The 17,897-nt window shown below is 27.7% G+C and overlaps 1 protein-coding gene across 1 annotated transcript; it reads right to left on the bottom strand.

Moving 5' to 3' along the window:
- Positions 1-4,440: 4,440 nt before the first annotated feature.
- LOC124845165 (S-protein homolog 5-like) lies at positions 4,441-5,294 on the bottom strand. Its single transcript, XM_047322234.2, has one exon. It carries the CDS (start codon positions 5,194-5,196, stop codon positions 4,768-4,770), a length of 429 nt encoding a protein of 142 aa, XP_047178190.1. The 5' UTR covers positions 5,197-5,294; the 3' UTR covers positions 4,441-4,767.
- Positions 5,295-17,897: the final 12,603 nt, after the last annotated feature.

The raw sequence follows: 17,897 nt of genomic DNA, 5'->3' as shown, positions 1-17,897 counted from the left end.
GTGAAAAAATTAAAAATACTGTCATGAGTGAATGTTAATTTTGATACTTCCTAGATATAGTGTTCATTTCTTATAAACCAAAATTGAGTTGAGATCATTTTTATGTTATTTAAAACCAATTTTGGTTTTCACATTTAGAAAATGTGTAACGAATTGTAAAATTAATAAATGGGCCTTTGGACCTTATGTGGGGCAGTCAGACCCATCAGATCAAAGGCACATGACCTTAGGAGCATTCTTTCTTCTAAGTCAGCTTTTACTCTGTCAACTTTTTCCTTCTCTCTAAAAACTCATCTTCTAAATATTGTTCTGCCTTCTCTCTAAAATACCACCATGTTGAACCGTTCAATTTTTGAATAGGTGGTGCTCAAACGTTCACCACGTCAAGGGCTCCGTAACTTATGATAACAATAAGTGGTGCAAAGACGACCAATAGTTTGACAGTTATACCAATCCGGATGAGTCGTGTGAGTGGTTGAGTCATGATTTAAAGTTATATGCCTTGATTGTTCTTTATATGTAGCTAAGCACGATGATATTTATTTAGCTCACCCTTGCTTCTTTGTTGTGTGCTATTTGTGTATGTTTTCCTTTACGATGATCATCCACTTGGAGCAAAAAGTTGGAGGATGTCGATGATGCAGTATAGTATTTTTAGGATTTCTAAATTTAAGTTGGTGTTAGTTTGAAGTACTCTAAACTGTTTAAGTTTTAAGTTCTCACCTTTTGACCTTTTGTGGATGACTGTAATATCAGCTACTGCTACTGAACTAGTATTCTACTTTGACTTCTCTTTATTGGAATGTGAACGCCTAAGTTATATGATTGTGGTTATTATATATTTGGGATGTCATTCTACATTTATAATTATTATTTAATGTTTTTCTAATTTATTTATTTTTTCAATACTGTTCTTATATATATATATATATTTTTAAAAATACTCAATACGACTCATTTTCTTAAAAAACGGAGGATGGCATATAATTTCAACTTCACAATCTAAAGCCGTCTCTCCTTTCAATTACTCTTTGAACAATAAAAATTGTATTTTTATATCCAATTAAAAATTTACAAAAATTACATTAAATTTCGTATTGATGTAGTAGTTCCTTCCTGATTACACTTATTAATAATTAAGAAGTTATTTTATATTTTTTTTTACTGTTTCGTGTGAAAGTGTGTTTGCATATATAATATGCTCTGATTGAATATATTATAATTGACATAATTAAAAGAATGATGATGGAGTTGTGATTGGTTCAACGAAAATGTCGATCCTACTTTGAAAAGAACAACATTACTGGTAAGAATTTCATCCGAAAAATATTACACGTTTTTTTAGCATAATGGGAAATCTGCACGGCTTTTGAATGAACTGTAAAAGAAATCTGCAATACTGATATGCTTGATTCTTTATTTTCACAACCCAACATAAATCTTTGTATAGAGTTAGAAATTAAATTTTATAATCTATTTTGTTCATCAGAGAAAAATGAAGAAATTGAAATCAGATAAGCACTTTTAAATTAAATTTGTTGTGTAGTGAAAGAGAATAAAAAAGTGTTAAATCTGGGAAGGATATCTGATGAGAAGCACTTTTGAATTATAATTTGGCGTGAGAAGTCCATTGAAATTATTTGTTTTTCTAAAGAGAAACATTCCCCACCTTATCATTTTGGCATGGAAGCATCTTTTTCAGCTTTATCTCAACATGCGTTTTATTTTTTTAACAATAAGAAAAAAAAAAGGCATATGATAAGATTGTATAGTAGTTGTTTTGGCAGTAATGTGTTGTCGAATTTGACATGTTTATTGTAGCCACCTGTTTTAGTATTAACTATTTGTTGACCCTTGTAGGTATATGGTTCTCCCTATCACCTGTTTGATGTTGTCGGAGAGTCAGCTTTCAACAACTGCCATTATTTCACCTCAACGGTGTGCTTCCAAAACATCTTCTAACATCACTTCAATAACATATACAAATGCATTATCTACATTGAGCGTGCTTATATATTTTATTCTTCCATGCTTAATTCTCCCACGTTTATTCAATAGTAGTAACAAAGATAATTGAAATATTTTGTTTAAAGTTTTAAGATATCGTTTAAGAATTAAATCAATACAAAAATTTTATTCAAAGAGAAAAATAATAAGACATATTTATAATATATAAATGGATATAAATATTATCTTATAAACTAGATTTTGTAAGATTTGGTTAAATTTAAAGTTTATAACTTAAGATCTTATCATAGTCATAACGAAATTTACTATTTGTTGGATCTATCTTATTACTGGTTATTAAATGTTTGTTGTTTATTGTACCTATCATGTTACCCATTATTGAAAATTTTATTGTGTGTTGGATTTATCATGTGACCCATTATTAGGAGTTTGATTGTTAGTTGGACCTATTGTGTCATTATAATCAGGTCGTTGTCATACCACCCATTAATATCTATTTTCCATTAGAGAAGTATATAGAATGGGAGAAATGTGTTGGAGATTTCATGACTAGAGATGAGACAAATTTATAATTGGGTGCTAACCTCAGATGATTTTGTAAGATTTAGTTAAACTTAAAACTTACATTTTAGATGATATCAGGGTCATTTAAAGTTTATCATAATAAGATTTGTTGTTAGTTAGATCTATCATGTCACTTGTTATCTAGCAACTATTAGACTATTTATTAATATCTAGTCACACAGTCAATATGTGTGAGGGTGTGTTAAAGATTCTACCACGATTAGAAATCAAACAAATTTACAATCATCTAACAATGTTTAATTTCACACTTCATATATATATATATACACACGCATTGAGGTGAGAGTTATGTTCAAAATCATATAGAGACTAGAGACTAGAGATATGACAAATTTATTATATATAAGTAAGTAGGTGAACTTAAGTTTAAAATCCAAAAAGTTGAGTTTGTAAAAAAAATTATAAGTTTTTTTAAAAATATATATTTAAATAATTTTTTATTGTTATAAAATAACTCTCGGTTTTTATCGTGCATGATAAAATATATTAATCAATTTTTTTTAATGTACCTTTTTAATATTTAGTTAAATTTATTAAAAATATGTAAAATATTATTGAGTTCATTTGTTTTGTTTATGTAACTGAAGTTCAAAATATTTTAATTAAGAAGAATATTCGGAACATATCCTTTAAGTATTTTTGTTGGCGAAGATTTACTGAAAACTATAAAATGAAAGATAGATTAATTAACTATGGAAGGAACTTGTTAAATTTTACAATTCTTAATAAACTTCAACCGATTAAAATTTAAGTCATTGAACTAGGAATAAAAAATGAACAAAAAGCATCAATTTAGAGAATTAATTACATATATTTTTTTAAAATACAAGCTTGTTTTTCCAAAGTTTTTATAGACTATAATATGATGGTTACAAACAATTTATGTAGGAAGATGTTTGGAACACTCATCCTACGGCTACTCTCTTACAAATTTTAACCAAGATCAATCTCTTTTAAAAAATAATAATCTAAAGACACTTCTGTATGATTGTCCCTTATCTAAAAAAATCGTATAAAAATAATCAGAATTCAAACTCTTAAATACCCTATATTTTTTTATGGAAAATGATACTTGAACAACCATTTTTTACAACATTTAGACACGCGCACACGTGTCTAAATTTGAGTGGTCCAGTTGGAAAAATTAAATAAAAATGGACCACTCAAATTTAGACACGTGTGCGCGTGTCTAAATGTTGTAAAAAATGGTTGTTCAAGTGTCATTTTCCATTTTTTATTTGTCACTAGAAAAATGTCTAGAAATTTGCTTTTTTCGTGCCGCCGCAAAAGTGCAATTTCAAATCTGCAATATGTGATTTGCATGTCTAACACACCACTTCCTCTATTCATTATTATTTTGGACAGAGTTTGGCAGAAATTTTTAAAATATAATTTTGCTGACCACTGTGCTACGTAAATCTTTCACCATTATCTTCTTCTTTTCTCTACAATCACCATATTGCACTTCTGTTAGTTTAAAAGCTCATTTGGATTAATTGATCTTTGAATGAACTTTGATTACAAGTTCGTTTAAACTTAGAATATAATTTTATATATGTTATCCGTTAATTAAAAATAAGACGAATTGGTATTGTATAATTAAGTTAAACTTCATTTTGAAATTTATTATTTTTGAGAATTATTATGTATCATTATCAAGTTTTTCTCGAATTATCAATACTATCTAATCTTAAATTTGAAATATATATATATATATATATATATATATATATATATATATATATACATATATATAGAAAATAAGGTACTTATCCTTTTAACTTAATAAATTATCATTTTTTTTCTTCCTTTTCTCCTTTAGGACATTGATAGACTCAGTGAAGTAACTGGAGAATCCTAAACTGATCCTACATTCAAAGTTCAAAGCGGTTTAACACATTTTTTCTTTTCTTTATTAAAAGAAATGAAGGATATGCACGACAATGGCATCCTCATTATCATAGCTGAGTTCTACAAGCAAAACATTTGGATTCTCGACCGATACATCCTATGTTACGATAAAACAAAACAAAACTCGTCACCTTTTCTACCATTACAAAAACTGCACACACATTTTTTATTTATTTAATTTATATATAATTATACAAAACTCCTCTGTGCTGATATTGGCTAACAGCATCCCCATATTGAAGCAGGGTTGTGATGTGAATCCAAGATGAAGGGGAAAACCTTGGCATCACAGTTCTCACACATTCACCACAAAAAGTCCTTCCTCCAATTAACCTCATCATTGCTGAAATAGAAGCCATCCTGAGTGACCATCCAGGAGCACATCCTATGAATCCCACATCGTTCAGTGTCTCGTGAAGCCTTAAACGCCTCAAAACTCTTCCTCGTACTGTCCCATTTCATAGTACACTTCATGCGATTGCTGCTCCAAAAATTTGGCCTCATCACCCAGCTAAAATCATCGTGTTCCTGAAGGGCACGTCCTCCGAGATCCATCTCTTCGGAAGAACACCAAATCACCAACGGCACAGAGGAATTGTCAGTGAAACCGTTGATCACTCGAACGTAGTAATCGTTGGTGCCCAACAAGAACCTTGCCCTTTGTACCGTGGCCATCACCATGATAATGGAAGAGGCAAGACACATAGTAAGGTAAATCACAGAATGTTTCATGGTTGGTTATGAAGACGAATATGATATCTCTGTTTTGCTAGCTTCTCAGGCTTTATATATGTGCATTCCTTCAACACTATTGTGTCAAAGTTTCACTATTATTTGTGTGCCGTATTTAGTGTACTCTCAATCTTTTTCATTTTATATTCTTCCAAAATCTCATAACGTTATCATTATATGAGATCTTTTCCTTTGTTGCCATTTTATTTTTGTGGTCTAGATTTCCCTTTTAAAGCACACCCATGCGACATGATTCCTGTTTATAGCCTAGATTTTTCTTTTTAACATTGTATTTTTCATTTATGCCTCCTATTATAGTATATAATGTGTTTTATGAAATACTTGTTTATGAAATACTAGCTAGATGGAAGGCACTTGTGTTGTTGTTGTTGACAGGGCTATGTCCAAAGAGTCACTTACCATCCATCATATGCAATAATACTCAAACCCAATCTTGACCGATTCATGCTTCAGATACACTTTTTTAGAGAATATGTATAGGTGCCACTACATTAATCAACCTTTCAATCTCAACATTTCCCACCACCACCACTTTTAGTGGGATTCATGTTACTTGTTTTTTTTTCTTTGTTAACTTTATTTTTAAAAATACCCTAGTTAATACATTATTTTACTCTTACTATAAAAAAATCAGTTAACATAATACAAACTTGAAAATTAAAATTGCATGAACTTAATATTCATGAAATAAAATTATTATTTTTGTCAACTTATATAATTTGGAGTCAAAAAAACAAAAAGTATCCACGTATCTCACTTAATAATAATTAAGAAGATTGAATATATTAAATTGACATAATTAAAAGAATGATGATGAAGTTGTGATTGGTTGAACCAAAATGTTGATCCTACTTTTGACAAGATCAACATTACTGGTAAGGATTTCATCCGAAGAATATTACACGTTTTTTTTCTCTCCTTCTTTTAGCTTAATGGGAAATCTGCACGGCTATTGAATGAAATGTAAAAGAAATCTGCAATATCAGATATGCTTGATCCTTCTATTTTCACAACCAAACATAAACCTTTTTTTATAGAATTAAAAATTAGATCTTATAATTTTTTGTGTTCATCAGAGATTTAAAACACAATTTACTAAAATAATAAATCAGGGACATGTCACACTTTTAAATGATATATTATATTATCAGTTAATTCTTTCCCGAGACAGAAAAAAAAACTATTATCAGAGCAAAATGAAGAAATTGAAATCAGATAAGCACTTTTAAATTAAATTTGTTGTGTAGTGAAAGAGAATAAAAAAGTGTTAAATCTGGGAAGGATATCTGATGAGAAGCACTTTTGAATTATAATTTTGCGTGAGAAATCCATTGAAATTATTTGTTTTTCTAAAGAGAAACATTCCCCACCTTATCGTTTTGGCATGGAAGCATCTTTTTCAGCTTTATCTCAACATGCGTTTTATTTTTTTAACAATAAGAAAAAAAAATACATATGATAAAATTGTATAGTAGTTGTTTTGGCAGTAATGTGTTGTGAATTTGACATGTTTATTGTAGCCACTTGTGTTAGTATTAACTATTTGTTGACCCTTGTAGGTATATGGTTCTCTCTATCACCTGTTTGATGTTGTCGGAGAGTCAGTTTTCAACAACTGCCATTATTTCACCTCAACGGTGTGCTTCCAAAACATCTTCTAACATCACTTCACTAACATATACAAATGCATTATCTACATTGAGCGTGCTTGTATATTTTATTCTTCCATGCTTAATTGTCCCACATTTATTCAACAGTCCTAATAAAAGATAATTGAAATATTTTGTTTAATGTTTTAAGATATTGTTTAAGAGTTTAATTAACACAAAAAATTTATTTAAAGGAAAAAATAAAAAAAAATATTCACAATATATTAATATATTAATGAGTACAAAGTTAAAAATGACAAAAATACTCTTGTTTGAATAATGGTATCTCACGTATTTGTTATTTGCGAATAGTGAATAACAAATATTTTAATATCTTCTTATATATAGGTCGAGTGAGGTATTATACTATTCGTATTTGCGGTATTCATTACCAGTAAAAAGTTAAATTTAAAATTTAATTTATATTTTATTTAATTTAATTAAAATTAAAATTATATTTTATTAGGTTAAATTTAATTAAGATTAAATTTTAATTTATATTATATATTATTTTTTTTATAATTTTATTTGAAAAATATATAAAATATCTTTGCTTAAATATCTTTGCTTAAATATCTTTGGGTATCTATGGGTATCTGGCGACTAAAATAACTTTTTGTTGCAGGTCGGTAGCGAGTAGACACTATCTGTGTTCAACCTCACCTAGTTTGTAAGATTGAGTAGGCACTATTTTTGTTCCACATATAAATGAGAAAAAATTATGAGTAGGTGGAAACCTCACCTGATTTGTAAGATTGAGTTAGACTTAAAGTCCAAATTTTAGATGATATAAGAGAAATCCAAAGTCTATCGTAACAAAATTTATTAATTATTAATCTATCGGGTCACTCGTTATCTAGTAACTATCCCATCATTCATTAATATAGTCTCACATTCGACATGTGCGAAAATATGTTGGAGATCCTACACTTACTAGAGATAAGATAAATATACAAATCACTCATTAATATTTAGTTTCACATACTATATGTATATTCTTTAACATGAGGACTATGTTGGAAATCCTAAAATGACTAAAGATAAGACAAATTTACTGTATATAAATGAGTGCAAATCTTATTTATAACCTAATTTTGAAATGTTGAGTTAAGTTTAAAATCTACCATTAAGTGGATGGGTTTGTAAAAAGATTTCTTATAAGTTTTTCAAAAGTAAATTATATAATTTTTATTTTTATAAAATAACTCTCAGTATTTATTAAGCATGACAAAAATGTATTAATCAAATTGTTTTTAATGTACCCTTTTCTTATTTAGTCAAATTTATTAGATGTATAAAATTTCTTGAGTTTCATTTGTTTTTGTTTATGGAATCTTTATCCTGAAGTTGAAAATATTTTAATTAAGAAGAATATTCGGAATATATCCTTTAAGTATTTTTGTTGGCGAAGATTTACTGAAAACTATAAAATGAAAGATAGATTAATTTAATATGGAAGGGAACTTGTTAAATTTTACAATTCTTAATAAACTGCAACCGATTAAAATGTGTATTTAAAAGAGCGTGGTATAATAATATTAGGTTATCAACCAATAATACAAATTATGTTTTTATTTTCTTAGATTTCATTTAAAACCCCATAATTTTTTTAGTTTCTAAATGTATGTACGTTGTTATATTAACTAATTAAGTCATTGAACTAGGAATAAAAAATGAACAAAAAACATCGATTTAAAGAATTAATTACATATATATTTTTAAAATATAAGGTTATCCGATTTTTCCTTATTTTATGTAGGAAGATGTTTGGAACACTACGGCTACTATCTTACAAATTTTAACCAAGATCAATCTCCTTTAAAAAAATCTAAAGACACTTCTTATGAATTGTCCTTTAACTAAAAAAATCGTATAAAAATAATCAGAATTCAAACTCTTAAATACCCTATATTTTTTATTTGTCAATAAAAAAATGTCTAGAAATTTGCTTTTCTCGTGCCGCCGCAAAAGTGCAATTTCAAATCTGCAATATCTAATCTGCATCTCTAACACACCACTTCCTCTATTTTTTATTATTTTGGACAGAGTTTGGCAGAAATTTTTAAAATATTAATTTTGCCGACATCTGTGCTACATAAATCTTTCACCATTATCTTCTTCTTTTCTCTACAATCACCATATTGCACTTCTGTTAGTTTAAAAGCTCATTTGGATTAATTCATCTTTGAATGAAATTTTGATTATAAGATCCTTTAAACTTGGAATATAATTTCATATATGTTATCCGTTAATTAAAAATAAGACGAATTGGTATTGTATATTTAAGTTAAACTTCATTTTCAAATTTATTATTTTTGAGAACTATTATGTCATCATCATTAAGTTTCAATTGAATTATCAATATTATCTAATTTTAAGTTTGAAATATATATAGAAAATAAGGTAATAATTTTAATTAACTAAGTTATCTTCTTTCTTTTCTCCTTTAGAATATTGATAGAGTCAATGAAATAAGTACATAATCTTAAATTGACTACAAATCATCTCACATTTGACGAGAAAGTAAACGATGAAATAGAGACAACAAAAGAAAAAGGTGAAAATGACATGTTAACTTCACCCCTATTTAGAAGTGTGTACCTTAAACGTCGTGAAGCCTCAACTGTTATATCTCTTTACATCTAACAATCTAAAACGATCCAACACGAACAACTAAAATACAAATCCCTTCGTATCTCATAGACGGTGCTCAAGCTTGGGAGCCTTGTGTATAATGTGTTTTGTCCAATCAATAAATAGTTAGACAGTCAATCATTTAATCAACAAAAGAGGTGGTAATTTTATTACAATAAGACGAGTGGCCAAAATGCATTTGTGCCATAACGACCAAACAATTGAGATAAAGTGGATTAACTCAAAAAGCCATTATCGTTAAAGCATAATTGTGACTAATAAAGTTTGAATAATAATTAGGTTGATTGTAATAAAAAAATCTATTAAAAAATTATAAATAAATGGTAAATGATTCATTAATTACACATTTATTATTTTTTTCTTTTAAAATCAAATTAACTTTTATATGGAAAGACCTTTGACGTATATTTTCCATCAATGTTAACTAACATAAAGTGAATAAAGTGATGAAGGATTTTGTAATGTCACCTATGCAATCCTTTATTTAGATTATCCTGAGCCAAGACATTTACTTTATCTCAAACTTGCCATTAAAATTTATGTTTCTTTTTCCATTTATTGCCACAAAAATGATAGTATTTTGGAAATATGTTCACTCTTTTTTTTTTTCGGGATAAAAGTCCATGAGAAGAGGATTGATTTTTATTAGCACAAGCTGAATTTAAAGATGATGACAACAGATATCCAAACTTAATAATGATTTACAAACTTGACTAAACTTAATAAACTTTCTTAAATTAAATAATTATTTAAAAAAAAGGTGAATTAAAGAGAATTAGCAAAATTTTAACGGCGATTCGTCATAATTTAAGACTACATGGAATCTTAGATGCTCTGTGAAGAGTATACAATTTGATAAGAATGTTTGAAGTACTCTTTTTAGGTAAAACGTTTTTAGTTTCCACAATAATAAGTATTTATTTGCATGTGTATCTTTAATAAACTACTCAAATATTATTTTTACACGAGCTTCTTCAACCCAACAAGAACCTCTTGACAAAATAAAAATGTTAATGAAAATAAAACACAAATATACAGGTGTCTAGTCTTTCTTTCCGTCGAGAAAAATACATACAAATTTACCACATTCAAGTCATGCAAAACTAGCAACAAAAATATTTTGTAAAATCGATATTTAATAATCAATATGTTAATTTGAATAGTTTGATTAAAATCACCAAATTTGTAAATTTAAGAGACTAAAGGTTTCTATTATGATGAGAGGTCGAAATTACAGGGGAGAAAATAGGAGAGGAAAATTATATTTTGGCCGAAAAAGAGAAAGGGGTGTTAAAAGTAAGTCCATTCTCCATAAATTTCATCAACCCTTTCTCTTTCTGTTGTCTGGGCCGAAATTCTCTTATTAATTGGGCCGAAGTAACATTTTTTTCTTTTGCAGACAGAGCACTGCTTTCCTCTTCTTCTATTATTTTCTTTCCATTGCTTCTTCGGCACACAGCACAAAGGACACTGCAAGCACACACTAAGAAGCAACTAGCGGAGAAGATTCATAAATTTTGGAAGGCAAGTGATTTATAGAGTAATACTGTCCTACTCTCATCCACGAGTTCACCGCCACAGTCTCCATAGACACCGCCATGAAAAGGAACTCTCTCAATCACTCTGAAATCAACACAAAAGAAATATCTAAGCACCATCATTACACTTGAAGCGGGGTAAACCCAGTTCAAGAAAGCATTCAGTATGTCAACTAAAAACTACTAAATCTTAACATTAATTTCATTGCAGACTCACTGGTTGAAGACAAGTAACTCAACCACTGCACATCAAAATTTACCAAAGACCTTTCGAAAAGTTCTTAATGTTGAAACATCTATAAATCAATACCTTTTGTAGCAAACTTTAATGGAAAAGAGAAGAAAAATACAAATATGCAAAAGAACGAATTTGGATCTCCATATCCGATCCACGTCCCACCACACACTTTAATTTTTCTAAAATATTTATATTAAATCTAAAAAAATCACAAAAGTTATTTTTTAACAATTATATATTATCTAATTAAATTCTGAATTCATAAAAAATTATTTATAGTCTTAAACATAATTATAAACTAATAAATTAATTATATAAATAATGTAATAAAAATTTTATGTAAAATATTAAATATAAATCGGACGTGATATCCAAGAATCAAGACATCGGATATCCACGTCCGAGGCACATAATCAATTTTTTTATTCTAAATTATTTTTATTATTATAAATTCATATAATTATATCAATTAAATTTATATCAATTAAAAAGTATATATAAAAATAATTATAAATTTTAAACTCATACATAAATTTATAAATAATTATAAACTACTATAATAATAATTAAATATATAACAAATATAATTTAAACATACATAAAAACATTTATCAGAATTGAAAAGCTAAAAAAGCTCTATGGATGTCCACATCCGATTTGGCACATAGGATGCAGATACAGCGTTGCATGTTTTTGTAATAAGAGAAAAATGGAAATACAGTCAATACTAGACACAGAGATAATCAATAAACATAAAATTAATAAATAATACTAAAATCTATTTGATCTATTTTGGGGTATGTGTTGGTTATTAAAGGAAAATATTGTTTGGGACCACCCTTGTATCTTAATTGAGTAGTTCGATTTGAAGTTCATCAAGAAATGAAACGAAGGTCAACATCATTCATTTAACTCACGTGTTAATCGTATTTCAACTAAGTTAGAAATAAATTAACATATAACTCACCTTCACTAGCTTTTTTTATTTTCATTTTTTTATAATTATGTATTGCTTTTAATGATATAAGTTGTTAGTTTGATATTTTAAAAATTAAAATATTTTTTAATATTATTTGAAAACTTTAGCCGTTTAATTCTTTTTCAATTATGTAAATTGATATTTTAATTTTTAATTATTATCTTTATTATATCAAAATAAGTTAATATTTTAACTTTATTATTATAATAGATTAGTCAAATCATTCGACTTTCATTATATTATAATAAATTTATAAAATAAATTTTACAAATAAAATATTCTTAAATAATTCAACCCTCGAAATTAAATTACAAATTTTTTGAGTAAAGAAAAAATATTCAAATTAAACTAATGATATATAAACGTTTACTCACTTTCAAACCCATGCCTTTGTTTTTTATAATATACACCTAACATATTATTAGGCAGATGTTACCTTTTAATTTCATAAGTTACAGAGTATGATTTGAATTGAATACTTAAGAACTTAATAAAAAAATTATTTAACATATTAATTCAACGATAATCTGATTTCAATTAACAGAAAAAGTATCCTTTTTTATTATTATTTTCTTCTTTATGTTGTATAAACCTAAAAAGTTTATCTGAATGTCAGTTGCTGGTATACAGAACACATTATTTAATCGTGATAATGTTTTTTTTTATTGATATGAGTTTTTAATCAGGGAAACAGATATAATCATAACTAATTTACAATATATTATTCTTTAGTAACTTTTTAATAGAAAATTTGGTGCAAAATCAGCAGCAACATGATTGTCCAAGACACTGCTGATGACAGTGATGTTGGCAAATATAATGACAGACATGAAACACTAACAAACAATAATTGTTGCTAATTCTGGTTAATGAAGAACCTATGTGAGGACAAAGAACAACAATATACAATATATTAGTTTAAAATTAAGAATCAGAAAACATTATGAATTTAAAAGTCCACTACATACCATCACTTTTTTTTTTTATATTTAAGTTTATAAGCATTAGCAAGTGTGAGGTCAGCTGCATCAAACACAAACCCAATTACACCAATTAGAAATGTCCTGATTTCTGTTAAAAACATTTTTAAGATAGTGTCTTAAAAAAGATTAAATTTAAATAGGTTGATTTTGGATTTTATTTGAAAACATGAATGTGAGATAACATTATTTATTAAATTTATTATTTTAATTTTTTAAATTGACATATTTTATTTAGTTTTAATTCATATTTAAATTATTATCTTATGTATTAATTAATAAAATAAAAAATATTTATATAACAAATTAAATATATGATGTGTACAATAGGAATTAATTATATATTTTTATTTAAAATAAATATTTTTCTAAAAATGAGTCCAACTGATTGTATCTTATAGAACTTTTATGAATTTAATTGAGGACATTTAATGTTATGAATTTTTTAAAATGGACTTAGATGTGAAAAAGAAATGGAATTGAAAGGTCTAATTTAATCATAGAACTTTATTAAGATGGTAGTTGGATTTCTATTGGAGCTATATAAATGCTCTACTACGAAAAGAATAAAGCTAGCTCAAAAGGTAAAATCCACTAACAATGTCAACCCCCAGTTTTAATGGGCCCTAATCTTTTAAACTCTTATTTACATCCTAAGTCAAAAGGCCCATTTCACTAACCTTTTTCTTTTAGTTTTTTGACTTTCACTTTACATTTTAAAAATATGTCCCTCTATCATATTTACTTTAGAAAGATCACTTTATTCACAAGTTCCACTCATCTATTTTTTTTTCTTTTAAAATGACAGCACTCAAGTTTCAACCTACAACTTTATATGAGTTCTTTACAATTACTATATTAACCTCGATCAATTCCAATTTGTCTTCTTATGCTGCCCTAAACTTGAACTCTTATTCACTACAAGAACTTATTTCTCTCAATAATTTTTCTTTTTCATGAAGAAAATATATTGTTCCATAGAATATTCGCATCTTATATTTTGAAAAAAGAGAGAGTATAATCTACTAAAAATTTTATGGTTTTTCTTCTATCAAAATAAGAAGTATTATTATATGAGCTATTGATAATAAGAGATCCATTCACACACTGTGAATCCCTTTAAAATAAGATTTGAGATCTATGTGAAATGCAATACAATATTTTTAAGAGTAATATAGTCATTTAAAAAAATAAAATTTTGTATTTGTAAAAATGAAGAGAAATAAATAATAAAATATTAAATATGAAGTCCAAGTAGAAATTTATGATATCATGATTTTTACAGTTAAAATTCTCTATTTATTGTCCCAATTCATCTTCCATATTTTGTAATTTGTTTTTTTATTATTTATTTTCGGTATTTAGCTTATACTTTTGATAGTAGAATATGTACAAATTTCATATTGATCTGTGAATATAGTAAAAACAATCTTATAATTCTTTATAAAATAGCTTGCAAAGAAGTTGCAATTTATGTACAGAGTTGTGCACTTTTGTTTTTAAGTGTGGTGAAAATTTTTGTTTGATCTAGAATACTTTCTGGTCAGATGATGGTCCACAAAACTAGCATGATAGTACATTATTTCCTTCCATTAAAGAGCTCTCTGGTTACAATTAATGTCAGTAAATGCACGAAAAAGTAATCATAATTTTCTTGAGATGATATCCAAAAGGGAGTCAATAATCAAAATCTTTGCAGTGAGACTTTAAAACCCCTCAAATTTTGAAGCTGTCACTTTGAACTTTAGAATAGTATTAACCAAGCATTTGAAGAAGGTTCAGTAATACCCTTTTTCTTTAGTTGAAAAACCCTGTTGGGAAATTAATAAGCAGTGAATGAAAAGCAGTAAGCTAATTGATGAATTGGTTTGGAACAGTCATCTGCATTCTGCATAAATTTGTTGAACACTATTGGGTAGTAGTTGATAAATATAGCAGACAAATTGTGCTGTTATGCTGCAAGTCCAACTTAAAAACATTATTCAGTACTGCAGTCTACTCCATGCATTCAATTAACACAGTTCAATTTCTGCCTAGTTAGTGTAGCAGCACAGAGATCCTCTGGGTAAACGAACCAAGTTACTCTGTTAATTCTGATCATTTTACAAGTTTTTCTCTAACAAGCAATTTGACACAGACTATGCATCTTTCTTTTGCCTAGAAATTATCTGTTGATTTTGATAATCTATCAGAAAATCAAAACCTCTCTATCTGAAATTCGATTCAACCAAAATAGTAACAACCAAAAACCTGACCCCTCACTACCAACTTAGCAAAAGAAAGAAAAACCAAATCCCAAAGTAGCAGTCAACAACTTTCTCAAATTAACACTCTAAAATTCACAGACCATGATAGTCTAGTGGTCTATTATGCACCACTTCTTCATCTCTTTAATTTGGTCTGCTAAAAATCTTAAAAACCCTGCAAAGCTGCAAAGGAAAGATATGTTTATTCTCAGGTTCAAATAGCCTCCATGCCATTACAAAGCCTATCATATACACTGAGACATAACATCAAACACTAGGTAGGTGTATGTGTGTTTGAAACCACACTCACTCACTCACTTTCCTTGGATTTTGAAAAGCTGCAGAACTTTGCACTTTAACATTGCACTTTAACATGTTGCAAAGGAACCAAACAGTGACCAAAGACATGCCTACTCAGAATTTTTAATTCAAACACAAATAAACAATAAATAAAAAAAAGGAAATTTTGCTTGGTGTAGTTCTAAAAGTGCATGTGAAGCGTGAGACACACATATGATAACTGCTATAAACAAAAGTGGAAAGCGAGGGGTCTCACGCGGATCATAGACAAATACACTCTCTCCTCTTTCATTCATCTTTCTGCTCTGTTCCTGCACTCACCATAACGCAACATTGACCCACCAATACAGACAACCCCTTATGCTATTTAACCACATCTTCAATACTCTTTATGTCAAAAATACATAACCAAATTCAGATTAAACAAATTTCACCATGATGTGATTGTGACTCAGTACCTCACAACTTTGGTTGCATTCATGCATTCTGTCCTATTAGATTAAACTCAATCATTTCTTCTAATCAACTTAATTACAGTAAAATTAGCTAAATTACAAGAAAAATCAGAGTAAAAATGGTGATTCTGAAAAGGGTAGCACACATTTTAGAAGAATAATATAGATTTGCAGAAGGGTAGGGAGAGAATAGAGAATAGGGCACGAGGCTCGAAACCACAGTGCCTTTCGCACTCAAACTTTAAAAGGCCTCGAATTTCAAAAGCTGAAAAGGATATCATCCTAAAGCCACCCAAAACAAATTACACCCTTCACCATTACTATATTTATATCCCAAATCACAAAATGCCTTATGCATCATCATCCCGAATATGTATCATCATGATATCTCGCTATGTTACTTGTGGGGACATGTATGCATACACATGATACATACATTTGTATGTACACTTTCTCAGTCAATGGGAACAAGGTTTCACAAATTCAGAAATATTTAGATGGCATATGAATGTATCAAATTCTTGAAATAAAAAAGTTTAACCAGTAATTTCAAAATTCTAAATTTAGTATAATTCTGATTATTATTTTTTAAAAGTTATGGCTTTATAGTTAGATTCTTAAAAGGTCTAAGTGATATTAAATAAAAATTAGAGATACTAATATTAAGAAAATATATGCTTAACCAATAATATTTGTTAGAGATAGTGGAAATTTTTATATGGATTAAACTTAAATTTTATTTTTCATTGAATTCTAGAGTTCCAATTTGAGTATAAAACTATAATTTGGTAAGTTAAGTTTGATTTGACTAAAAATTGAAGAAAAAAAAAGGAGAAATATGAGAAACAGAACAAGAGGACATAATGAACTTGAAATGGCAAATGGAAAGTGTGAAATGGGAAGCATTTGAATAAACAGAAATGGAATAAGAGACAAAAATAGGCAACACGTGTGGGGCCTTGGCTTACCTAATTGTCTTCTTTCTTGTCACTCAAATCACTCATGCAATGCAAGGGATGTGTCTCATTATTACATTAAAAATATTAACTATAATAAAAGAAAATTACAACCTTTTTTTTTTTTTATCAATAACATCATATTCGAATTCATGAAAAAAATATAAATTTATACTTTGTTCCATTTATGTATTTTTATTTACAATAGTATTGGTGCAAATTATTTTATAAGTCATGTTTTTATATTAAATAAAAATTATTCTTTTAATATTTTTTCTTTTATTTAAGTTATATTAAAAAAATGAATTTTAAGACTAATTAAACTTCATAAAAAAAATTGTTGAATGAGGTTTGTATTAATGTATATTATAAATTAATTTTATCTTTAGTAGATGTTCATACTCTTTCTCATGCCATGAGTTATATACATCTCATGCCTAAGATTATATATTAATAAGTGATTCAATAGCGACCCGATATGGATAGAATAATATGTCCACAAAACATTAAATCTCATTAGGGTAGTATGTAACTCATGATACCATTTTGATAACTGAATTTTAAAACTAACTTAACTCCACCAAACCTTCTAATATAAGATTTGTACCATATATGTATTTTAAACTAATTAACCTTATATATAGTTCCAACACAAACGTCCCTTTTTTTATTATTTTATCAAAT

Source organism: Vigna umbellata, chromosome 5, assembly GCF_029865625.1.
Source record: "Vigna umbellata cultivar VRB3 chromosome 5, Vumbellata_1.0, whole genome shotgun sequence".
NCBI lineage: Eukaryota > Viridiplantae > Streptophyta > Magnoliopsida > Fabales > Fabaceae > Vigna > Vigna umbellata.
This window is presented reverse-complemented; position numbering and strand designations above follow the sequence as displayed.

Coding starts and splice junctions, on each gene's coding strand:
- LOC124845165 (XM_047322234.2), bottom strand. CDS start 5,196: ATGAAACATTCTGTGATTTACCTTACTATGTGTCTTGCCTCTTCCATT.